At 34.3% G+C, this 27037-nt stretch overlaps 1 protein-coding gene across 2 annotated transcripts; it reads left to right on the top strand.

Moving 5' to 3' along the window:
* The first annotated feature begins 1566 nt into the window (after positions 1 to 1566).
* Positions 1567 to 18512, top strand: LOC128994797 (transcription factor MafK). Of its 2 annotated transcripts, XM_054419575.1 has the most exons (4): positions 1567 to 1762; positions 3589 to 3755; positions 14407 to 14626; positions 16693 to 18512. In XM_054419575.1, the coding sequence occupies exons 1-3, from the start codon at positions 1721 to 1723 to the stop codon at positions 14606 to 14608; spliced, it is 411 nt and encodes a 136-aa protein (XP_054275550.1). In that variant the 5' UTR covers positions 1567 to 1720; the 3' UTR covers positions 14609 to 14626; positions 16693 to 18512. The 2 variants fall into 2 exon arrangements, with proteins under 2 accessions (XP_054275550.1, XP_054275551.1); XM_054419576.1 differs by lacking the exon at positions 14407 to 14626.
* The last annotated feature ends 8525 nt before the right edge of the window (positions 18513 to 27037 follow it).

The following is a 27037-nucleotide window of genomic DNA, read 5'->3' as shown; positions in this document are numbered from 1 at the left end:
CAAGCTCTGAGACCTCAGCAGAGCTTTTTACTGCGTACTCTTAGCAGATATGGCGTTGGTAGTGTGGTTCTCCCCACCTTCAAGATCTACCTAGCCAACAGAACTCAGAAAGTAACACTCGAAGGCGCAAGCTCTTTATGGAGGTAAACCGTAAGGGGTTACTCAAGGATCTGTGATGGGCCCTCTTCTATTCATGGTCCTCATCAATAACACCGACGAGACCAGCAGCTCCATATTATTTGCGGTCGCGGATTATAGGTACCACTCTTTTCACTAAGAGGGCCAAACCTACACCACACTAAGGATTTAAATATACAATCCAATACAGGTCCAAGAACGCGTGGTTCCAGATTAATGAGCTGCAACTGAATGGGATGAAACACAGTATATCGTTCCTTTGTATCCTCTCAAAAGACTCCTCAGACGACATGGCAACAGTAACACCCCTTGGTTTTCAGCTTGACAGCCGAATAGACTGGAACGACCACGCTGCAGTCCATGTTGTCACACGGCTTGCCTTACATACTTAGTGACACTGTCTTCTGAGGCGCCTCCGGAAATGAGTCACTGAGAAGTACACTGCTGATAGTATACCATGCCCTGTTCCGTTCGCACATTGCGTATGGAATGCACCTTGCCTTTGGGGCCAAATGCGTCTGAAGTGGACGAATAAGTATTACAGCTTCAAAAAGCGGCATTTCGTATCATCCCAAGGAGTCCTTTTAAAAAAACTCTGCAAACCGATTTCAAGAGACTTGGAATTCTCACCGTTTGCAGCCACTACATCTACGCCTGCTTGATTGAAATCAAGTGCTTGTGTTCCACTAACTTCTCAATACCAGAAGTCTCATCCACACCTATAATACAGAGCCAGGTAGAATCTTGATGACCCCCGTGCAAGATTGAGCAGAACGTTCAATTCCTTTCCCACGTCAGCCATCAAGTTTTTCAACAGACTCCCTTTCAGTATTTGATGTCTGGACGAGGACGACCGGAAGATCAAAACTGCTTTGAAAGACTTGATAATTAAAAGACCATACTACAAAGTAGTGGATTTCTTTAAGGACAATCTTAGGATCTGGGACAGTTTTAATTTTTTCGTACATTCTGCTGCCTGCCTACCATGTAAATGTACAGTTTCAATTTATGTGTGCGTGTCATTTTTTGTTTTTTACTAGACACAATCATAGACTAACCAACACACAATCTATTTCCTCTGTTAGAGAGTCAATGACCAAGGCCAATGAATAATAAATAAAAAAAATTAAAATGATATTTCCATGTCAAGTTTTACTACATAATTTGAATGGTAACAAGTTAATACATCCATCCATCCATCCCCAAAGAGCCTAGAGGGAGATTTTAATCGATTATCGTTGCTATATGTGCGATTTCAAAATCGACATTTTCGATAGTAGATAACCAGGTGCAAAAGTTTGTGAAGCGAATATTATCCCTGGCGCTGCATGAAACTTTAACTTCTTCTTCTTCTTATTATGTCATCATGATTCTGTCAGTCTCCCCTCCCTAGTCCCTTTCCCCTTTCCCCCTGCTTTTGCATCTGCCTTCTGCTTGCTCGGAACGAAACAACAAAACAATCCTAGCCTAGAAGCTGACGTAGAGAATGACTTGCAAATTTTGCCCTAATCCAGTCGACAAGCTGTGCTCAACCATTGTTATTCGTATTTGGAATACTTAGTTTCTTTCTCGAATTTTAACGATGGCTCCGGAAAACAAGCGTGGGGAAAGGAAACATACACTTGTAAGTGTTAAGTAGGTTATGTTTTTATACCAAGCCCTATGTCGCTACTGAAGACTTTTCATTCCTACGTGATTAATTTACCTTGACACACTACTAACCGTAGTTATAAATCATCAACAGTCTATGATATAAGAGACCTAAATATATTGTTATGCCTGAGCAACGCATATCACAATTTTGTACTAAGGTTATAACTACAATGATTACCTTACTAGGGTTTATGCCTAGGCTTACCAATAACGATGAATATTAAAAACTACTACAAGCTATCTCTGTAAAGATATAACCTTGACTAAGTTTGTTTTTCGATGGGTTGGCATCGCTATGTTTTCCCAATTGAGTCTTCTTTAATTGAGGTTCGAAAAAATGTAAGGTAGCCTACCTACACACTATACTTAAGCCCCTAATTAAGATGTTTGTTACCTACTTAGTTGTGACCCAAAGGAATTATTTTTCCTGTGCCTCTCATTAAATAGCGACGTTAGTGAAGATGGTGTTGAATGGATGTTTCCTTAGAGTGTCATACAGTGATGTTGCAGGCATTAAATACCGGTAACTTTTGAAATATTTGGACCCTTTCCGGGTACAGTTTCTTAACTGGGCTACGCTATCATAGATTGAGAATATCAATTCAATTAAGTTAAGTTTAGTAAACCTTCATCATAGATAAAACATACTCCCTTAGTAAGATTTGTCATCCTTATGGAACAGCTGAAGCCAATTTTATTGTTAGTTCTGTACGTCTAACTGTAGAGGTTGTGTTTTGTTTACAATTTGTTTCTTGTTATTTCAGTCATTTAAAACCTCGTTTAGCCAAATAAAACGGCCTAATCATAAACAATAACTGATCATAAACAAACAACATCATAAACAATAATGGGATGAGGAGTCTACTTGTGTTGCTTAGTCTAGGCCTATGCAATATTCAAATGTTTTTAACTAGCCTATATCAATTATAAAATGAAACTGTAATAACCTAACCTAACTAACCAAACTTGCTAGTAATGAAAAAATCAAATGAAAGTTTACTAATTGAATCGATATTTTCAGTCGATAGTAACGTAGCCCAGTTAAGAAACTGTACTTCTCTGTGTGAGGCTAATCCCTGAGCAAAATGCATCAACTCATTGCAAAAACAACTAATTAAGGACTGAGTGACTGACTAAAGTGACTCTGTGAGAAGCGGTAACTTACAAGTACAAGTGCATTACTTCCCTCAACAAACTAACCTTTAACTAGGGCCAATGGGAATGGAATCACTATCCCAAAACATGACTAGTCAATTATTGTTTGAATTGTATCGCAATTAGGAACTAGGCTACATACAGATCACCTGCTGCAATGTGCTGTAAATTAATGACCTTAATGTAAGTTATGATATCAAAATTGCTTACTTACCTTCCTTTAGAGAAATTCGCTAAAATCAAAATTTTACCAAGTAACACTAACAAATTGTAATCTATCTTTTATTTATAGGCCTACGTAATTTCAACATCTCCTCAATGTCTTCCTAATAAGTTAGCTTACTAATCAGTTGATCTAAGATCTACGTAGGCAACAGGCTGCCTACCATAATTCAATGGCAATAAATAACTTAACTAAACTAAACTCATTTTTAATTTGACGAAGGTACCAGAGATACTATTATTGTTTGTTAGTAGCCTACTCTTTAAATACCCTGCCATAATGATGGTGTTTTTAGAATTTATCCAATAAATTTGAGTTTGGCTTAAACTTAATACAAGTTAAATTGTCACTTAATGATTTCCCTGCTACCTTTGAAATATGATTAGGTCCTAATTCTTTTAAATTTTATTCCATTACAGGCTCCACTATCGCCAAGTCCTGTGGTAGACATAAGTGACGATGAGCTAGTCACGATCTCTGTTCGAGATCTGAACCGCCAACTGAAGCTCCGAGGGCTGACACGAGATGAGATTGTGCGCATGAAACAAAGGAGGCGTACTCTGAAGAACAGGGGTTATGCAGCCAGGTAATCATGTGAACCAAATGAGTGGCAATTTTAAAGAAGTAGGGCCTATTGGTTTAGATTTTAGATAAAATTAATGACAAAAATCTAAGAGTTTGGGTAAAACACCTATTTTCTGCGGCATCAATATCAACTACTGTAGAGCTTCAGCACAGAAAGTTATGATACGTTAAGTACAATTCTTTTTCACCTATTGAATTAAAATTTTAGTAGGTTTTTCAACTAAAGAAAAGTTTACACTAGCGTAACTTTGAAAAATTAAATTGTTTAGCGGTACATTATTTTCATACTTTCATCATCGCCTCTAATAATTTGTAGGCCACATAAGTTAGGCGAGGTTAAAAGTACCAGGTTAACCAATAAAAAGGTTGCCACATAAGTTAGGCTAGTTAAAAGAAAGACTTTTTATCAAACAATAAGACGTACAGTTCAGTTTTAATTCTTAAGTTGATTGCGTAGGCTACCTATTTTATTCAGAAGATTTAAGCAACTAAATTTTTATTTCAATGTCTTTTCCCCATTTAGCACGGATACAACAGCTGGTACCTTTAAAATAATATAATTGTTCTAGTTTGTACTACGCTAGAAGAGTTTTTTTACAAATTATACGTCCGTGTGTGACATTTTATTTTATTGGAAGAAAATACAAAAAAAAATATATAAACAAGAAAAATACAAAAATATATTTATTTAGCTACGTATTATTTGGAGAGAAATTTCAACCAGCTTGAATTTAGGAAAATATGTTGGAAACAGGAAAGATAGACAAAGAGACCTTGGATTTCAGGTGCATTCCTTATCTCTTTCATGTCCGATCAGCTACAATACCTCTCCCCTTTCCCCTCCCCCCAAACCCCTTCTGTACTCTTCCATTCTGTGTCTAGTTCTAACTCTGAATTCTGAGTAGCAGGATATTTACTTGTTGGATCATAGTTTTACTTGCCCGTTGTGGGGATTTATGTCCAATAATTATTGAAGATTTGTTATTTAGTCAGTATTAGTTCACATATTTTGGTTCGGAGTACAGTGCAGTTAAATTTGTCTATTAATATTATAATTGACAAAATCTGAGTTTTGTTACAATCATTTTCATACAGGATTATCTTAACTTACTGAATAACATAAAAAAATATTGCTGAAGCCTTAGGGTAAGTTTATTCCATGTATTATTTTATTAGATTTAAGGTGTTTTCAAGAAATTTGTAGTTTCAAGTGATTTAAATAATTTGTAAATTTGATTTCAAACTGCCAAATTGAACTGTACAGACATGTTAGATTTGGACAAACTAAAACCTGTTGGTAAAGTTACAAGTATGAAGTTACAACATTTTCATAAATTGTTTTTGTAACTTGAGAAATTATATTTACTTGATTGTTTAGAAACAAAGGTATATATCCTGAAAGTTGATTTTGCAATGAATAATTTGCTCTTCTTTTTTCAAAGACAAAAATGTATAAATTAATTCTAGTGTTTAATTGTTTTATCATGTGTTTAATTGTTTTGTACAGTAAAAATTAATTTGTTTATTTTACCAGGCACATTGATCAGGTATGTACATTGTATGGTTCAATTTAATGTTGTATTACCGGTATTATTTAATTGTTGTATATTTATCCTTGAAAATTGATTAACCTTGTAAACTTGTATTTTTAATTAGGCGGTAATACCTTTTTGTTGTAAAGCTGTATATATTCCTTTCTAAAAAAAAAGAGCTATTTTGTAAGGTCATCCATAAAAAAAAAAAGTATAATGAATTCTTGATTTATGTTTAAAAGTAAATAAGGTCTCATTAAAATAAAGTAATGAAATGTCTCAAATGTTATTCACAAAAAGCTCTTGAGTTGCATTGTTTACTTATCAAAAAAATATTTGATTAAAATGCTTATCTACAATGAAATAATCAATAATAAGACACTTGTTATTTATATCATGGGTTATTTCAGGCTTCTTATGTACAGTATAGCCTACAAAGGATCTCATGTCTCGCTCTATTCATGTAAATGAAGCTGAAATGCACTAATACGAGTTGGATTCAATAATTATAACCCAAACTGGTAACGAGTTAACCCAAGGACTTCCTAGATCATCAAACCAAGGTAGACAGACTTATACTTTTATTTATTGCTGTGCGATCTCACTTCAGCGTCCCTGCATAGTGCCACAGACTATTGGATTTTGTGGAGTAAATTGTGTAAATAGGTGTCTACAGTACAGCCGGAGAACTTTTGTATATTATAAATTTTAATTAAGTTTTCTCTGTGGTAGTCGGATATAACTTTATAAATTGTTCCAAGGGTATTTTATTTAATTATTTTGTAGGGTTTATAATCTCAAACTGCATATTATACATTGTATCCAACCTAACCTTTGTTTTCTCTTACTCCCCCCCCCCTCCTCCGACCTGAACAAACCGAGGCAAGAATATTTTAAGATAACTGAATTTAGGTCTGTAACAATAAAAATGGCGCCCAACGTGGAATTATTATTTTATTATTTTTATTATTTTATTATATTTTATATATTTTATTATATATTTTATTATATTTTTTATATTTTTTTTTTATATTTTTTTTATTATATATTTTATTATTATTTTATTTTATTTTTTTTTTATTATTTGTTATTATTTTTATTTAAGACTTGTAGATCATACTTGAAAATATATTAGGCCTAACTATTGATTGAAAATATATTAGGCCTAACTATTGATTGAAAATATATTAGGCCTAACTGAACATTGATTGCAAATATATTAGGCCTAACTGAACATTGATTGAAAATATATTGGACCTAACTGAACGTTGATTATTTTATGAATCTTGTAATGACTTAGCCTATATTTATTGGAGGTCTACATTTTCAGGAACTACTTGGGAAGTATTTTGTATTATTTATAGGAGTAAATATTGTTGTTTTCAGCCCTAATAGTGTGTTTATTGCTTCTTTATGATATTTTGTCCCATTTATATGTGTTTTTGGTCATTTACTTGAATATTGCCATTTATTTGAAATTTTCAAAATGATCTACAAGTCTTCTCATATCAACCACTTGGATAGGGGTGAACTTGAACATGAACTGGATGTTAGGAGCTTTAAGGATCATTCTGGAATTAGGATGGAGGATTTAAGGAAGAAGTTAAGGAGATTTTTGAAGAAGGAAAAGTCTGGAATTTCTGCTATCCCTGTAGCAACTGATGATGAGCATGAAGTTGAAGCCTGCCGAGAAAAAATAGGCAAACTTACTGAAATGTTGAATCTTCTCATTTTACCATTGGAGGGTACTGATGTACCTAAGTTGAAGCGAAGATTAGAGGCTGTGATTTTTCACACGTATCAGAGAATTGAAAGAATAGGTAACTGTTATAAGGCTGAGGGTCAGAAACTGAGCCGCGATATAAAAGATATCATAAGGAGATTTGAAAAAGTTGTTGGCCAATCACTACAGGATATTAAAAGTGATTCTGAAAAGACAGATTCTGCCAATGAGAGTGGAGATATGGAATCTATGAGCTCAAATAAGGTTGATGGGCGCAACACATTAGTTGGTTTTCAAACTAATGCTTCATCGGATGAAGAAAATGGAGCGAGTGCATCACATAAATTAAAATCAAAAGTTTTGGAAGTAAATAAGAAGATAAATGAGAATTTTCAAATGAAAGCAAAGAGTGGAGGAAAGAAGAATAGCCGACCAACTACATCGGATACTGAATTCTCCAGTGAAGAAGAAGCTGACTACAAGCCGCTGAAGAACAAAACTAAGAAGAGTAAGAAGAAGAAGAAGAAGAAGTCTCGCCACTACAAAGAATCATCTTCGTCATCATCGTCTACTGAAATTTCAGATGAAGATCATGCTTTTAATTCAAGAAAAATCATGCTAAAGAGAACTCCTGTTAGGTTGTGGAACTTAAAATTTTCAGGAGATGACAACAATAGTGTTGGTGCATTCCTGGCTGATGTTGAGGATAAACGTGTTGCAAATCATATGACTTTCAGAGAACTATTCAATGCTGCCGGTGAACTTTTTACTGGTTCTGCCTTAGCAGTCTATAGGTCTTGTAGAGGAAGAATTGAGGACTGGCAAGGTCTTGAAACAAAATTATTATATGCATTTCAAGATCCTGACTATGACAGAAGACTAATGCGAGAAATTGAAAATAGAAAACAAGGATCCGAAGAAACTGTGACAGTCTACATTGCCAAGATGCGTAGCTTGTTTGGTCGCTTGACTAGGCCAAAATCTGAGGGAGACATGTTGGATATTATTGAAGAAAACGTACTTCCAGAATATCAGTCTGCACTTTGTTTGCAAAATGTTAAAAATATTGATGAGTTAGAGATTGTTCTACGTAGTCTTGAGAAAGGTCGACTTAGAGCTCAACGCTATGACATGAAACCACAACGAAGTCTTCTCGAACCTGACCTTGCATATAAGCCTAGAGTGAGGAAAGATAATATAAAAATATCAACTGTGGAGTCATCCAACGTCTCTCCGAACAAAACCAAGCATCAATCAAGTCGGTCAAAATCTTCATACACCTGCTGGAATTGTCGAAAACCAGGACACGTTTTTGCTGATTGCTTTAAGCCAAAGACAATATTTTGCTATGGTTGTGGCAAAGAAAACACTATAAAATCAAAATGCCCTTCCTGCCAACCAAAAACAACCCCGTCTGAGTCGGAAAACTCTCATGCGGAACGTCATGTGTCCGGCAACCGTTCCGCAAAAGTCAAAACCAAGATCGATTAAGTCCGGATAGAATGTTAGGCAATGGTTCTGTAAATATTACCTCCTTATTAACCTTCAAAGAAGGAGATGTCAGGCCATATCTTCATGTGAATATTGGTGGTTCAAATATAATGGGTTTATTGGATTCAGGAGCTAATAGGACTTTGATAGGAGATAAAACTCGAAGAATGTTAGAAATATTGGGACATAGGGTCAGATGTTCTAGTGTTACTCGTGCTACTACTGCTGATGGATCAACATGCACTATTGGAGGAGCAATGGATGTTCCGATAGAAGTAGATGGAAGGACCGCTATCATGGAAGTTTTATATCTTCCCCACACTACTGTATCATTAATTCTTGGTGCAGATTTTCAAAAACTTTTTGGTATTATGCTCGATCTATCTAGGGGTAGATGGTACTTTTCCGACAGTGTTCATATAAGGGAATTTAGGGATTGTGCTGTGGCTAGCTGTGAAACGAATAGACTACAAAGTCATGACCGAGCAATATGTTCAAGAGAACACTTAACAGAAGAACAAAATGGTCAACTATTGGAGCTCACAAACAAGTATTACCCTCAAATGACAACTAAGTATGGCTGTACATCACTCGTGGAGCATCGTATTGATACCAGTGACGCTGCACCAGTGAAGCAGCGATATTATCCAGTTTCGCCAAATGTTCAACGGCATATTGATCAAGAATTGGACGAAATGCTAAAACATGACATCATAGAGCCTAGTACTAGTGCATGGTCATCACCGGTGGTCTTGGTAAGAAAACCTGACAACACTTACCGCTTTTGTGTTGATTATCGTCGCCTGAACTCTCTCACAAGGAAAGATGCATATCCTATTCCTTATGTCAACCAGATACTGAACCAACTGAGAGATGCAAGATATTTAAGCAGCATTGACATAAAATCTGCTTATTGGCAGATCAAAATCGCAGAAGATTCCCGGGAGAAGACTGCATTCACCATACCCAACAGGGGTCTTTATCAATTTAAACGAATGCCCTTTGGTCTTACCAATGCTCCTGCTACTTGGCAGCGATTAATCGACCAAATATTAGGACCGAAATTAGAGCCCTCAGTTTTTGTTTTTCTCGATGACATAATCATTGTCACCTCAACCTTTTCTGAACATATCAATGTTCTTTGTGAAGTTTTTGAACGTTTAATAGCTGCAGGTCTAACCATAAACAAAGAAAAGACTCAATTGTGTAGATCGGAGTTGAAATATTTAGGATACAAAGTTGACTACAGAGGACTTCATGTTGACCCAGATAAAGTTTCTGCCTTAGCTGACATCTCTTCACCGACTACAAAGAAGGAAGTTAGAAGTTTTATTGGAGCCACATCCTGGTACCGAAGATTCATACCAGATTATGCAACAAAAATTGCACCATTGACCAAATTATTGCACAAGAATGTTGTGTTCAAATGGAATGACGAGGCTGAACAATCCTTTCGCATAATCAAACAACTTCTTATAGATGCACCAATTTTGTCTTGCCCTAAATTTGATTTACCATTCGAGCTACATTGTGATGCGTCAGACGTAGGAATTGGATGTGTTCTTACACAACACTATGAGGATGGGGAACACGTAGTCTCTTATGCAAGCCGAACTCTAAACCGAGCTGAAAAACACTACAGCACAACTGAAAAAGAGTGTTTGGCAGTTATATGGGGAATTGAACATTATAGATCATATTTGGAAGGAGCCAAGTTTACTGTATATACCGACCATCATAGTCTTATCTGGTTAGCAAACCTTAAGGATCCCAGAGGACGTTTAGCCCGGTGGGCAGTTCGTCTGCAAGCTTTTGATTTTGAATTAAAACACCGGAAAGGCAAAGATAACGCAGTAGCTGACCTACTCTCAAGAACTGCAACAAAGGAAGCTCAAGAAGAAGAAATTGACTTAGCTTTGATTGAAGTAAAGCAAGATACTAAAGATCGTTGGTTCCAGAAAATGTTTGATAGTGTTTTAAATTATCCCGAAAAGTACCCTTCATGGCAGGTTAAAGGAAATAACCTCTACAAATACATTAGGCCAAGACAACCGGAAATTGATCGCCGCTTTGAGTGGAAACTTGTTGTTCCAAAGGATTCTCGACATGAAGTGTATCGAGAATGTCATGATGACCAATGTGCAGGCCATCTTGGGTTCTATAAAACATATAATCGTGCATCACAATTGTATTATTGGCCGAAGATGAAAGCTGACGTGGCATCGTATGTGAGGAACTGCCTTACATGTCAAGTCTCAAAACCTGAACAGAAGAAACCTGTAGGACTAAGGGGAACCCCCGTCTCCCCTCATCACCATTTGAAATCCTATCTGCAGATGTCATCGGACCACTTCCACGTACGTCAAGAGGATTCAAGTACATTTTAGTTGTGACCGATCTGTTTTCTAAGTTTACACTACTCTTTCCATTAAGATCTCTATCATCAAAATTAATCGCCCAGCATCTGGAAGAAGGAGTTTTTCTAATATTTGGAATACCCCGTGCTCTTATTTCAGACAACGGACCTGAGTTTATAGGAGCATCAACAAGAAACCTTTGTGCTTCTTACCAGGTTAAAATGTTCTTCAATGCTAGGAGACACGCTCAAGCGAACCCGACTGAAAGGTACAACAGGACATTAATCACAATGATCCGTTCTTATGTTGGAGATTTTCACAAGAAATGGGATGATTGTCTTCCAAAACTTGCATTTGCCCTTCGCACTGCTAAAAGTGAAGTCACAGGATACACTCCAGCCAGTCTAGTTTTTGGACGAGAAATAACGCAGCCACTAGAAGAAAATTTAGAATCTGCAAACCCAGAGACACTTCAAGATCAGAGCCGTCTTAGAGAACTAAAGAACGTCCATGAAAAAGTTAAACAGAGATTAGCCATGGCTTATGTGAGGAGTGCCCGCCAATACAACCTGAGGAGACGACACATGGAGTTTCAGGAAGGAGACGTCGTTTGGAAAAGAAAATTTACCCAGTCAAACAAAGAAAAGGAGATCATTGAAAAATTTGCCCCTAGATATTGCGGACCTTATGTGATCAACCGGAAAATATCATCTCTGATTTATGAACTAGCTGACACAAATGGGCAGAGTGTTGGAAGATGGCACATCGAAGACTTGAGACCCTACGTTAGCACCGATAGACCACCTGACGAACCCTAGACATGAAGATCACCATAGAGAGGCGCCTTCGTCTTTTAAGGAAGGGTGGGATTGTGACATTTTATTTTATTGGAAGAAAATACAAAAAAAAATATATAAACAAGAAAAATACAAAAATATATTTATTTAGCTACGTATTATTTGGAGAGAAATTTCAACCAGCTTGAATTTAGGAAAATATGTTGGAAACAGGAAAGATAGACAAAGAGACCTTGGATTTCAGGTGCATTCCTTATCTCTTTCATGTCCGATCAGCTACAATACCTCTCCCCTTTCCCCTCCCCCCAAACCCCTTCTGTACTCTTCCATTCTGTGTCTAGTTCTAACTCTGAATTCTGAGTAGCAGGATATTTACTTGTTGGATCATAGTTTTACTTGCCCGTTGTGGGGATTTATGTCCAATAATTATTGAAGATTTGTTATTTAGTCAGTATTAGTTCACATATTTTGGTTCGGAGTACAGTGCAGTTAAATTTGTCTATTAATATTATAATTGACAAAATCTGAGTTTTGTTACAATCATTTTCATACAGGATTATCTTAACTTACTGAATAACATAAAAAAATATTGCTGAAGCCTTAGGGTAAGTTTATTCCATGTATTATTTTATTAGATTTAAGGTGTTTTCAAGAAATTTGTAGTTTCAAGTGATTTAAATAATTTGTAAATTTGATTTCAAACTGCCAAATTGAACTGTACAGACATGTTAGATTTGGACAAACTAAAACCTGTTGGTAAAGTTACAAGTATGAAGTTACAACATTTTCATAAATTGTTTTTGTAACTTGAGAAATTATATTTACTTGATTGTTTAGAAACAAAGGTATATATCCTGAAAGTTGATTTTGCAATGAATAATTTGCTCTTCTTTTTTCAAAGACAAAAATGTATAAATTAATTCTAGTGTTTAATTGTTTTATCATGTGTTTAATTGTTTTGTACAGTAAAAATTAATTTGTTTATTTTACCAGGCACATTGATCAGGTATGTACATTGTATGGTTCAATTTAATGTTGTATTACCGGTATTATTTAATTGTTGTATATTTATCCTTGAAAATTGATTAACCTTGTAAACTTGTATTTTTAATTAGGCGGTAATACCTTTTTGTTGTAAAGCTGTATATATTCCTTTCTAAAAAAAAAGAGCTATTTTGTAAGGTCATCCATAAAAAAAAAAAGTATAATGAATTCTTGATTTATGTTTAAAAGTAAATAAGGTCTCATTAAAATAAAGTAATGAAATGTCTCAAATGTTATTCACAAAAAGCTCTTGAGTTGCATTGTTTACTTATCAAAAAAATATTTGATTAAAATGCTTATCTACAATGAAATAATCAATAATAAGACACTTGTTATTTATATCATGGGTTATTTCAGGCTTCTTATGTACAGTATAGCCTACAAAGGATCTCATGTCTCGCTCTATTCATGTAAATGAAGCTGAAATGCACTAATACGAGTTGGATTCAATAATTATAACCCAAACTGGTAACGAGTTAACCCAAGGACTTCCTAGATCATCAAACCAAGGTAGACAGACTTATACTTTTATTTATTGCTGTGCGATCTCACTTCAGCGTCCCTGCATAGTGCCACAGACTATTGGATTTTGTGGAGTAAATTGTGTAAATAGGTGTCTACAGTACAGCCGGAGAACTTTTGTATATTATAAATTTTAATTAAGTTTTCTCTGTGGTAGTCGGATATAACTTTATAAATTGTTCCAAGGGTATTTTATTTAATTATTTTGTAGGGTTTATAATCTCAAACTGCATATTATACATTGTATCCAACCTAACCTTTGTTTTCTCTTACTCCCCCCCCCCCTCCTCCGACCTGAACAAACCGAGGCAAGAATATTTTAAGATAACTGAATTTAGGTCTGTAACACGTGACTATATAGTTTCATTGTATACCAGTTTGAGCTTGATGCATTAAATTTCATAATCTCAAATAAAATTGCATATTGTCTTCTGTTTGCAACTGAAATCAATTTTGTACAAAGTAAAAAATCAATACTCTACTGATGCGCAAATAATAAAAAAAGTACATTCAACTGCTTGAAATAAAACACTTTTTTCCATAGAACAACATTTTGATTATTAAATTTATATTTTTAGCATTATGCACTTTAAGTTAAAAAATATTTCTTGGTGACATAATAAGTTAGCCTATGGCTTGTTGGTTGGTCTTGTTTATCCATCCTTAAAAACTGAGCAAATTTATATTACATCCTTCGTATTGCGTTTAACATCCAATAGTCAATGGTTTAACTTAGACTAATAACTATAACTGGATAACAGACCAATGGATATTCACAGGCGAGGTTTTCATTCAGGATTCAAAGCATTGGACCATGTTTAATGAATATGTTTTCTTTTCAAGTAAACTTATTGAGAAAATTTGCTGGTCGCTCTGATCTCAATAACAACTCTTTAAGATCAGTGTTTTCATGCCCGGGTTAATTAATATATGTGTTGTGATTTATTATGCTTAGGTTTCAAGCTGAAGTATATTTTTAGTGATTGGTGATTGTACTATTTGACTTAAAAACTACAAATCATTCTACCATTTTGCTCTTTATTAGGCTCTTTGTATGGTTCAGAAAAAAGTCTGTGTCATCAAATTTAAAAGTTTTTTTTTGAAAGATTAAAAAAACCATGAAGCAATCATTTTAAAAAGAAAACTCTTTTAAACTCTAACAAAGGGTTGTACAATTTGATTTCAGTTGCCGTGAAAAAAGGATAGAACAGAAAGATGAACTAGAGGTTGAAAAAACACACGAGTATCAAGAGTTAGAAATGATGGCTGTTGACAACGATGTAATGCGTAAAGATCTAGAGAATCTGCAAGCCCAGTTCTCAGCAATGAAACAGTTTGCCATCTCTAAGAATATTGCTTTGCCCCACGATCTGCTAGCCACAGTCTAACTTAAGAGCAAATTACAGGTTAGAACAAAATTAATGTCAATAACCTTGTGCATGTTCTATAAATAGGGGTCTCCAACCTATGGCCCGCAAGTAATATCCCACGTGCAGAGTTTTTTCATTTTTCCAGCCCGCAAAAAGTCAGCATAGGCTATTGAAAATATTGAGTGAATACCCGAGTCTTTGCAGTCTTGGCAATACCATGATTGTGTCCCACGATCGCTGTAAAACTCATTGACATATATATATATTGCGGTCTCAGCGATATCGTGATCGTCCCCCTTGATTGTGGGCGTGGCAATACTCGTGACTATAAGTTGTTATTGGTCTTAGCAATACCAGCTTATCTTGTCCCGCAATTGCGGCTTATACCAAATTCAAGTGCGACTCACTGTCTTTTCCAATCAACAAAAATTCACGTACAGTTCCCAGTCTGCAGGTCGGCTGGCGGCTACCGTGTTAAAATATGAGTATAGTACATTTCTCTCACTTGAGATTTTTTTACTCAATATGGAAAAATTAGCAGGAAACGTAGTGTCCTAGTCATCAAAGTACAGATCTGCTGTGTTAGTTATACGTTTTAAGTCAATCCTAATCCTAATCATCAGATCTACAAATTGCATTGCAGCCCTAAATGAGCTGAAAGTTTAGTTGGCGAATTATATATTCTCACTAATAATTTATGGTTCTTTTTACGCTTTAAATACACTTGTTGTGAAGTTTTCTCTGCCCCATTACCATAAAAAACTCTTGGGGTTAATTTTAGTACATAGAAGAAATTTATTAGGCTTATCTGGAATTTTGGTTAGCGGCTCAGTGTGTTTGTGCTAGAAGGAGTTAAATTTAAATTTCTGCATTAAACTGAAACATGCCTTCCCTCCAAAAATGTACAATGTGGCCCTCGAGGAAATAATGGTTGGAGACCCCTGTCCTGTAACAAGTAGGTCGAGGAATAAAACAATAATTAACAGAAATTGGGTAGACTGATCTTGTGATGTTAAGTTATAAATTGTTTTGCGTTTCCATCCTAATAAACATTCTTGAATGTAGAGTCAAGTCCTTAAATAACCTAGGTTCCATTATTTTTGTTTAACTTATTTTCTAAAATCATTTAGATGTTAACACTATTTAGTAAGGTATATTTTATTTTTATGTTTGGTATATTGCTATTGAAAGAGAAGTCCAGGTGCCACAGCATGGTTGAAAACAGATAAGTAGAATAGCTTGTTCAGAGAGCAAGTATTTCAAGTCACAAAAGTCAAAAAAGCTGTTAGGAGAGTTTTGAGGAAGTAGCCTATCCTAGTAAAAATTGCTTTGTTTCAACATTTACCTTTTCGATTTAGAGTATGTAAATTTACCAATTTCTTTTAACTATTTGTCAATTTACACTGAACTAAATTACAGAATGGCTTTATTTACAATAGGCCTACTCTACAGACTCAAAACATATTTGTTTACCTGAATGGCCATCGTGCTTCCCTGACAATCTTACCTGAATGGCCATAAAGCTCTCCTGACAATTATAAGGTCATCTGTTCCAACTATTTGATGGTTCTAAAACTGGGCCCATTTGACATTTGGAAATTTTTGATAAACGCTCCTAAGGGAAGAAACAGCGAATCTTACTCAGTAATAACAATAATAGAGTTACATGGATCATCTCACTTCATTCTCCACACCATTTTGTATTCATATTCAGCTTAAAATATGTAACCAGGTGTGTGTGGTTGTCTTTGACTAATTGATCTGGTTTTGTAGTTAGTCTTTCTGTTGTATTTTGACAACTTATTAGTTGTATATTTTTAAATTTTTGCTTCAAATTTTATTCAACATAAAACACCCAAATAGGTTGCCGTTTTAAAATTATTGGCACATAATAATGATAACATATCTTATACTAAAATGACTCTCCTTGTACAGAAAATCACATTGCACTACCGCTACTTCAATAATGCTATAATACAAAACCTCAAGATATTGTGACTCAGTGAAAACACAACTAAGCTGATTTTTGTGACGTATTGCCTTTAAAGAGTTGAAATGTTCTTCAATCCATTTTCCCTCACATCGTCATCCTGTGGTTCCAGTTGCCGCATCAAGAGGATCGAGCAGATAGATGAACTGGAGACGGAGAAGTCTGCGGAGTACCGAGACATGGAAGTCATGGAGGACGAGAACAACTCACTGAGACTTCAGCTGCAGGACTTGCAAGCTCGCTATGCTGCGCTCAAGAAGTTCGCTTTGCTGCGTAACATCCCAATACCTCCCGAACTAGATTGAGAGACACGTGGCATAGTGGCTGTCTATCTGACATAACTTGTAATAATAGTTTACAAAGATTATTTGGGCACCCGGCAAAGGATTTATTTGATTTTTTATTAAAATAATTTAAATTTTGAGATTGTTTTAGAAGCAAGCGGAGATTTAAAAAAATACACATTCCTTTTGATAGTTTGTTAACTCAATGTCCTTAGTTTTCAGTGAAAGTGTTGGTGGTTTTGATTGCTCAAATATGCTCTTGTTAAATGAAAAGTACATGGATAAAAGATAGACAGCCATCTTGCGATTATAACCTTTGATCACGGGTCACTTGATAACATTGTAGTGAAGCTATTTATTTAAAAGACAGCTTTTTAAGTATCCGTAAAGTATGTTTTCCTGCCTATGTAGGTGACTGTAATGGACTTGGGAATGGTGTAGTATAGAAAACATAAAAATATGATTTTTAATAAGTCATGGCTATGTTAGCCTTTAATAATTTTTTTCCGTTGATGACGGTGGTTTATGATGGCTTTCTTGAAGTGAAGCAAGTTTGGAATATACGAAACAGTTGAATAATTTGTCGCATGCAATAAAATTATTCTATGCCTTTTTTACAAAACATTTGTTGTCATTATGTGGTATGACATGTCTAAGACCAATATATGCATATGACATTTGCCTTAGGCTAGTATGCATATGACATATGCCTAAGACTGATATTTGCACATTATTGGCATACAACATCGATTCTAAATCATGTAAATGTTAGATACTGTAGACAAACTTCACTTTTCCTGCTGTAAGTACAGTTTTTATCTAAATATTAATGTAATATTAAACTGTTCTTAATAGTTATTTGTGCAACTAGTGAGAAAAGTGAGCAATTGACTCACTCGAGAGAAATCCTTACTCACGAGCCGTAGGCGAGTGAGGAATGGTTTCTCGAGTGAGGCAATTGTACTTTAAACTCGAGTTGCACATTATACTTTTCCTACAGTTACCATAAAACAAATAAATTTGTGAAGAAACATAACCTATTTTTACACAGAAGTGAACTTTTAATATAAAATTTAATGTGAAGTGACAAATACAACAGTACAACAGCTGACCAGCTGATTTACAGCCAGTGCTGCCAACGTATTTCGCGCGCATACGACGTTGCCTGCATGTTACACGCTCACTATTTCGTGCCTTCACGTTGCAAATCTGGAGTGAGACAAAGTAATTAGAGTGAGACAATGTTAACATTGTCTCACTGATGAGCGAATTGGCCACTTTGCTTTCTCAAATCAGTGAGAGAACATGTACATTGTTAGGTAACTGTAGGAAAAAAGAATTGTACCTACTTCATAATGTATGATTTTAAATTATTTGTTTGGTTGTAGCTGGCGTTAAAACGTGTACCAGGGATGTAAAATTATCAATGTCAAAAGAGAACTAAAGTGCAAGGTTGTTTTGCATCTTACCTCGGTCAATAAAAAATTTTTAACCCTTTGAATTTTCAAATTATTTTTTAATTGTAAGAATTTAGTATTATGGTTTGGTTGTTAATACAATATTTATATACTTTAACTTTGGTTAAGACTCATTTGAAATATATTTTTATACTTGGTTTTTGTTCCTTACAATAAATATTTTACATTTAGTAAGTTTTTTCAATTATTACCTAAGTACCAATGCAAAATTCAATTGAAATAGGATGAAGGAGATGGAGGAATGTTTTTTGGGAACTGTATGGGGTCAGTTAGTGTTTTTGAATTTCAACCAAAAAAGTCAGTAATTTGTATTTTGGTTTTAATTTTATCACCAAAGTTAATTTATCCCATTATAGCATAAACATGAACAATCTTTAGACATTTTGATCCTTTAGCTGTTTAATTCTTCTAACGGTATAATTTAATTTGCAGGAATGTTTTGTAGTTTTTAGAATCATTACTTGCCGAAGGTTTTTTCCTATAACTCGCCTTAAGATTATTCATTCAAAATTAAACATAGTTATTTCATCATCATCTGCATCTCAATGTTACTCAACTTTGTTGACATTAACATAGAGTAAGCAACACAAGTAGAGTACTCATCCCATTGTAAATTTTGTAGCTTGTTTTTTGTGTCTAGTTCATGTATGTCACTGATCGCTAGTGTAGATAAAATTTTGTTTATATCATTTCAGGGTTATTTTCATGATTTGTGCTCTATGTTTGGTTATATAACTAGGAGACCATTTTTATTCTTTATGATTAGATAATTTTATTTGGTTTGACGAGGTTTTAAATTAAATAACAAGAAACAAATTGTAAAAAAAACACATTTTTATTTATTTATTTTTTTTTATAAAAAAAAAAGAGGTTGGCGGCCTCTTTTAACCTTGCATTTGCCCGTCCACATAGACTAAGCGCCCGTGCGTGGATCGTTTACAGCAAAGCAAGGAGTGAGCCGGTACAGTACAAAGGTGAACTGTACTGATAAAATGTTATTGGCAGTGACCAGGATCCGAACCCACGACATCGCTGCCTTGGGCCCGAAGTCCACGACGCTACTGACTGAGCCACCGACTCACTAGTGCTACAAGTGCTACTAGTAGCCACAAACTCTACAGTGCGGTGCAGGACTAACAATAAAATTGGATTCAGCTGTTCCATAATGATGACAAATCTAATAAGGGAGTATGTTTTATCTATGCTATTGATAGCTAAAGAAACACCTAATCTTAGCCAGTAACAAAGTTACATGGATTCACTCACTATTCTACTCCCATTGCACCAAGGCTACACTAAATTAGTGTGGCCTTGATTGCACTAATTGAGCTCTAAACATGCACCCAGAGTGTGTTGCTGTCTCAAATATTTGAATTGATTGAATAGTAATAATTGATTTTTCACCTACAATATTTGAACATACATTTTCATTTTAAAATAGTAAATTATAAACCGGAAAATAACCAATGGAGCAACAGAAATTGAATTAAATCCTGTCAGTTAGAGTTTAATCTTGCTAGTCAATACCTTCATTGTTTGCTTTTCATTATCTGAAGATTGGATGATAGCTGGATTTATTTTTAGTCTCCTTTTCTTTACATCCTTTGTTGTTGATAAATAACAAGGTAATACCTTTAGTATCCAATAGTCAATGGTAATACTCTAGATCTGTTAAAATAAATGTCATTGGAACTATCTTTAAACGGTCAATAATTGTTTAACAGAGAACAGCTTTTATTGGTACCGACCGGTATTGTAATTAAGAAAATCTCAGAATCATAAATTCTTGGATTTAGTTTTAATGGCTGTAAGCTGAACCTTTGACTAATAGCATGATATTAAATTAATTTTCTATGTGCTGCATTATGAGTCATCTATATATATAAAAGGCAAAGCCCTCACTGACTCACTGACTGACTCACTCACTCATCACTAATTCTCCCACTTCCCATTTACCTAGGAGGCTGAAATTCGGTACACCGATTCTTTGGGCATTAAATAGGACAACTAAGTAGTTTTTATTCTGATCGGGCTTTCCGGCTCCGCCCCAGTGGCTCTGGAGTTTCCCATGTTAACCTTATGATGTTTCATATTTAAAAGGAATTAATGAATCTTAACAGCTGTTTCAATTAAACAAGTTGAGCCATGCGTACGAGCTCATCTTGAAAATTAAGAAGTTAAACAGGGCAAAGCCCGCGGGTACAGCTAGTTGGTAATAAAAGGCTCAACTTTAAGGGTGGGTCTTGTGATTTTTTAAATGTTTCAACAGTTATGAACAATATCTATCCTAAATTGCATGTTCTGGCTCCAGTCAGAAAATAAAAAATAAACTTTTTTTATAATTTTATACTTCTAAGCTCATTATTTATCATTTAGATGGGGACACCACCTATGTGCATCTTTTAACCCAACTAAGAGTGAAGGATTAGTGTAGGTAGAATGTTGTGAGATGACCTGTGTAACCGCTGTTACTGACTAAGATCAGCTGTTTCATATGCCAGGATCATGTATTAAAAGCCTAATGATCAGGAACAGCTGGGACTAGTTTCAAACCATCAAAAACCAACTGACTTTTCTCAGGATCGAACCGGCAATCTTTTAATAATTGTTAGACGAGCACTATACTCAGCTACCCAGTCAAATATTAACAGCTTATAACAACAGAGTAGTTCTAGTTCAGATGCATGAACTCAAACAGATATAGGTTAAATAAGTCTTTCTTTTATATAGAGTGAGCTGCTATTAAAAATATTGTAGCAGTAATTGTAAATTGTATTTTGTGAGGGGGAAAATCAAGGCCCCACTAGAAAAACAGGCCATGCTGCAGGATCCATGTCACGCTTGTGGATAGATTCACTGCAACACATATCCTATATGTTTCGACAAATAAGCTGGCTGAGGCTGATAGTCAGATTTTACGTTTGGCAGCTTTAGCACAGCTATCCACCACTGTGACGTAGAGCTGTGCTGCTGCATGGCCTGTTTTTCTAGAGAGGCCCTGGGAAAATACCCTTTTGGTGACAATCAACTGATTGGATGTTAAGGAACTTTATTCCTGACGTCCAAAACCAATTTTTGTCCGTGCTACAAAAGCGCATAAAGAGAGAGATTGTTTAGAACTTTTTATACTGCACCTTTTTATTTTTTTCTTCCTTTTTTGTGTGCACCTTTTAAATTTATTCTAAACAGGACAAATATGTACAAAATTTTAAAAACTGCTTTATAAGGTAACTATTTATACAAATTTTTCACCTTGTTCCATTGACCAAGTTAAGCCCCTAAGTATGCTGGTGTTAAGGTAGAGCCAATATCACCACAGTTGTCCGTTACCAGTTGTCTGTAATGGATTTAAAGATTTACAGAGAGAGTTTCAACATGTTATTACATCACTCCTTATTTATTAAATAATTCTTAACATCTGCTAGAATATTTTACAAGCCCTCTTTTAAGAAAAGCAGACTTGCAATTAATATGTCATCAATTCTTAAATAAAGTTATAGATGTTCTCACGTTTTATTTTCCAGATGACTCATTCCTTTCATATGTGATAATAAATTAAAAATGTAATGTGACTTTTAATCGAGAGAACCCTGTAAACTTATTCTTTTGTTGGCTATACAGTTACACCCAGTTTTTCTAAATTTTAATGATTTGTAACAAAATATTCACAAATATCTTTTTAATCATTAGTAATGAACTTGTAGATCTATTAGTTAAAACTGTCTTCTTTTTTTCCCCATCTTTACTTAAAAGATATATTTTATTATTCAGTACTCATTTTATTTGCCACGTGTCACGTGTCAGATGATCTAAGTTAATTTATAAATTTTTCAGCGAGGTACTATGGTTCACATTGGGTAATAGAGGTGGCTGTGGTAATAGTAGATAAATTAAATGAAATAAAAATTCTTTACAGACTATGTGACGGAAGGAACTTTCATTACTTTTACTTTATTGAACAATGGATCTCAAACTCAACTATGTTGCCCTCTTCAAGAATGTTAGGGGTTGGTAAAATAGTTTAGAAATTATTCTCTCCATGGCTTAACACGTTCGCTACTGAGCGTCACATATATGAGACGCCGCGGTCATTGCCACAGACCGAGGTATACATTTGAATCCTACACATAGACCGGCTGTCACTTGGTTAAAAGTACACTTACAGACCACGGGCAAAAACCTGTAAAACAGTGATCATTTACATTATAATGCGCTAAAATTGTGTTTGTAAATAATTTATTCTTGTTTTTTTATATTTTTTATAACCTTTTGTAATGTCGCATATTCGCGACGCCCGGTCTACAGCGAAGACAATAGTGAAAATGATTTAATAACATTAGAACCCCGACGCAAATATGCGACGGCAGTCTATTTTAATGTGACTAGCCGTCGCGGGTGGAAACCGGCCGTCGCATATGTTCGTCGCTGGTCCATGTGAATGAAAAATTGCGTACCTACTATTGCAGTAGCGAACGTGTTAAATGACTTTTGGAGATTTAACAAAAACAAATAACTTTTAGCTATCATTATTACAATTATGATGGAGATAATTATGGGGAGAGAGCTATATTTTCAGGAAAATTGAGTATCAAGCTCAAGCTTTAAGTTATCAGATAGCTAAAGCAATTCTGAGCGAGCTGGCAACTTTGGTAATTACAGTAGTTGCCTTGTGTTATCAATTGCTTTGCAAGTATGTAAGGAATCTTTTGGATAATTAGTCATCTCAACCTAAAACATATTTACTATTCAGGTGGAAATAGGTATATAACTATATTGAAAAAAAATTCAGCAAAAGCAAAAGCAATGAATGTTTATAATAGCCAATTGAAAAGATATACAAATGGAAACATAATAAACGTGTTAAAAAGGTAGTTCAACACCATCCACTTGGAACACGTTTATAAAAACCAATGGTTTATTAATTTTCTAAGTATTCCATGCAGTTCAAAACTTAAAAAATAGTGAAGTAATAAATTTGTTCACAATTCAAGAATTGAATAGTAATATTAATAAATAACTAATAATTAATTAATAAATTAATTATTTATTAACTGCAGTAATTAATGTAATTTATTAATAAATGATAATTAAATAAATAATATCATGGCATACTACCTAATGACTTTGACAAATAGTATAAAGAATATTTACCCCTTTATGAGTTTTGCATTTGGAAACACAAGATAAATTTTGACTTTTAATTTAGCTTAATGAATTGATGTAATAAATCGTTTTCCACTCGCTGTTTATTTTTGTCTACTTTCAAAGTCTCTCTTGAATATAAAGCTCAGACAAGATTTATAAATGGGGTTTCTCAATAGAATACCAATGGGTGTTTTCATCTTGTATCCAAATAAAGCACTTACAGCTTTCTGTTGTTTTCCAACAAGTTATAAAAAAATTGTTTTATTCTTAGAGGAGTCCTGAAAGAGAAAGCAAATATAGGATTTTTAAACCTTACATCTACACTGAGTATTTAATTGGATTGGTTATTTATAAAGTTTATAATGTTTTCCTCATCCTCTAAATAAAAAAAGAAACCAATGGAAGACATACAGATTGAAGTGTGTTCTAACATATATTTAGCTAGAGTTAAAGAATTGTAAATTGTTAGAATGAATTCACCGAGCTAGAAAATATCTTTAGTCTTCAGATGACCTATCGTTATAAAGAAGGTCCATTATTAAAGCGATAAGGTCGATTTTGTGGTCATCATTTAAGGCCATAACACAAATTGACATATATGGCACATCAAAATGAAGCTTAGAGTGTGCAGATTTGTCAAAAAGTATTGATATGAAAAAACTCCTAAGGGCTCTGCCCCACAGGTCTTTCCTAATGGTTCCGCCTTTTATGCATTCAAAGTTTACGGGATTAGTAAAATGATAACCAGCTGGACAATACAATTAACAGCTATTAAATTATTAAAATAATAGTAGCCTTTAAACTAGTGGCTTTGAAATGTTTGAAAGTGTTTTGTTTTTAATGTGACCCTCCCTGTTGTTGCAGCGAACCTAAGTGCTCGTTAAACTAATTCTATAAGATAGACAATAAATGTGTTATTTTTAAGGATACATTTTAGTGTAAATCCAATCAGGCATATGGAAATTCGCTTAGTTTGCAGTTTTGCTGCGGCGGGGGTAATTTCTGTATAAGTTTTTGAAGTATGGTAGTAGAATAATTTAGCTTAGTTTCATTCGATGTCACGGAAAGCATTTTAGAAAACTAAGAAAAGTAGAAGTAAAATTAAAATAGACTCTACATTTTTAAATAAAATTTTCATTATTTTATTCCAGTTTAGCAAATTAAAAAAGTGTTGCACTTTTTGGATTATTTTTAGAGTGGATGACTGAACATTATACTTGATTTATAAAAAAAAACTTTTAAGCTGTAAGACTTTTACCTAACCCATATTTTAACAATGCAGGTATTCACTAGGATTTGTCCCACATTGTCTGCTCCATTCCTCTTTCTCCCCTCTTTTCCTCCCTCCCCTCCCTCCACTACTCTATTCAATGTGATGAACAAAGCTATACAGGAAATGGAATGTCCATTCAATATACTATGACGTTCATTATTTAAAAACAAAACTATTATTCTTGTTAATGGAAAAGTTGGATGTAGTTTACACATTAAATTCCCAAGGTCTAATCAATTAATCATCGTAGTTTCGATCGTAGTAGTTCGATTTCATCGTAGTTAATATTGTGACACCTGTATTGATATGTATTGTATCTAAATTATTAAGCTTAGTTATTATAGATTTAAAAATACGAAAATGTTGTGAGGGAAAAGTTGCATTTAAAGATAAAATGTAGTTTATACGCACTTTGGTTCTAAGTATTGATATTGTATGGGTAGATGGGTTCTATGTATTAGAAAATAATAATTATAAAATGTATAAATTATTTAGGAGAGTCTGGTATTTTCTGTATTGGTTTATATGTCCACCAGTACACTAATTATCTAAAATCTAGCTTTCGTTTAAAACAGAGTTTTCATAAAATATTTATTAAACTTTGTGTAGGTGTTTTTAAAACACAACTAGTAGAATAACCAATGTCTTATTCCCATCCCCAATGCCATGACAAAATCGATTTGTCTACCAATTCATATTTGACAAATTAAAACTTTTATGATAACACAATAATACATTCAGGAATATGATAAATAATATCCCTAAGCATAAACTAATTTAATAAAAAAAAAATAGTTCTAATAACAACAAACAACATAAAATGAAGTTATGTATAATAGTTTGGCGAGCATATCTTAGAATATGCAAACCAACTGCTGTTCTTTATATCAGCTTTCAACTCAATACTTTAAGATCCCCGTGCGTAGAACGGGTACACAGCTAGTCTACTATCTATTTGTGATACAATCTTTAATAAACTTGAAACAAAATTTAATAAAAATGCTAAACAAGTACAGGCCACTATTTATTTTAATTTAGATTTTTAAAAGTTAATCCGTGCGAAGATTGGGCAAAACAACTGGTATATTACTACTTGGATAAAAAAAATATTTTCCAAGCTTCGCTATGAAATAAAGAGTTTTCCTTTCGAAATGGAAGTTTAAAACATTTGGGTCATGTGCAGTCATGCCAAACTCAACAAGTAAACAAGTTTTGATGAGTTGAGGGAAGGGTTTCATTTTGTGTAGTGACGAGATATCAGAGAAGTTAATTTCCTGTATTGCCTTTCCCTATCTCCGTTGACTGGCTTGGGTTGGTTTAAAAACATGTTATTGTCTGCATAAAGTCAATGAAAACGTGTTTTAAGTGAACGAAGGCTCGACAAATCTAGATCTTATTTGACAATGGAAACTCTGATAAAAACCCGTCTAAGCCAATTGAATTTCTTTTTAGTTTTTTACTTTCTTCTCATATACATTTTATATATGGAGAAAGTATTGTTCTCGTCAAAATTTTCGAGTTTGAGTTTTAGGTAGAAATATCCGTTTTGGATTCCCCTGAACCCCCAAAAATTGGTTATGTGAAGTGATTTGCGTGTGGATGTGTACAGAGCTACAGACCCACACATGTGGTTCAATTTTGGTTGATTTTTACGTTACGGCCCTTTTGAAATGAAATGAAATGAAATGAAAAATTCTTTATTTTACCAGGCAAAGTTAGGGCCACATGGCCCTCTCTTACACTTAACCTGACAAACTTAAATATAAATAAATAAAAATACAATGACATTTCTTACTAAAGTAAACAGTGCTCCATTGCTGTAAATACATAGTTCAAAAGTTATTATAGCTTGTGTGATTCTCGTCATAAAATATCAGAGTTACTCCAACCCCTAACCCACGATAACAAGCTAATGGGAGAAAATATGTGTCAGATATCTTACAATGTTTATTTATTTATATTCATATGTTATCTCGTAAAAGGCATTTATAAGATAAAAAAATCGATTGAGACATGGATTCGTTCTTTCAATTCAATTACAGAAATAGCTGGGTACCTGGGTGGTTTTAGAACTCACTTACGAAGGTATCTGTATATCTGCCTGTAGTTTTTACACAGTTTGGTATTTTACATTTACCCAGGTGATTTTAATGAGTGGTCCTGACCAAATAACCAGCTGGTAACAATGCTATCATATCATACGTCATTCAACATAATCATTTAATTTCACCTTAAAATTGACACACCGGTGTTTTAATATAAACAACGCGCTTAGGA

This window comes from Macrosteles quadrilineatus, unplaced genomic scaffold, assembly GCF_028750875.1.
Source record: "Macrosteles quadrilineatus isolate MER2022 unplaced genomic scaffold, UCM_ALF_1.0 Scaffold_5__1_contigs__length_97177068, whole genome shotgun sequence".
In the NCBI taxonomy this organism is placed as follows: domain Eukaryota; kingdom Metazoa; phylum Arthropoda; class Insecta; order Hemiptera; family Cicadellidae; genus Macrosteles; species Macrosteles quadrilineatus.
Note: the sequence above shows the minus strand (reverse complement) of the source record. Positions and strands in the feature narration are given on the sequence as shown.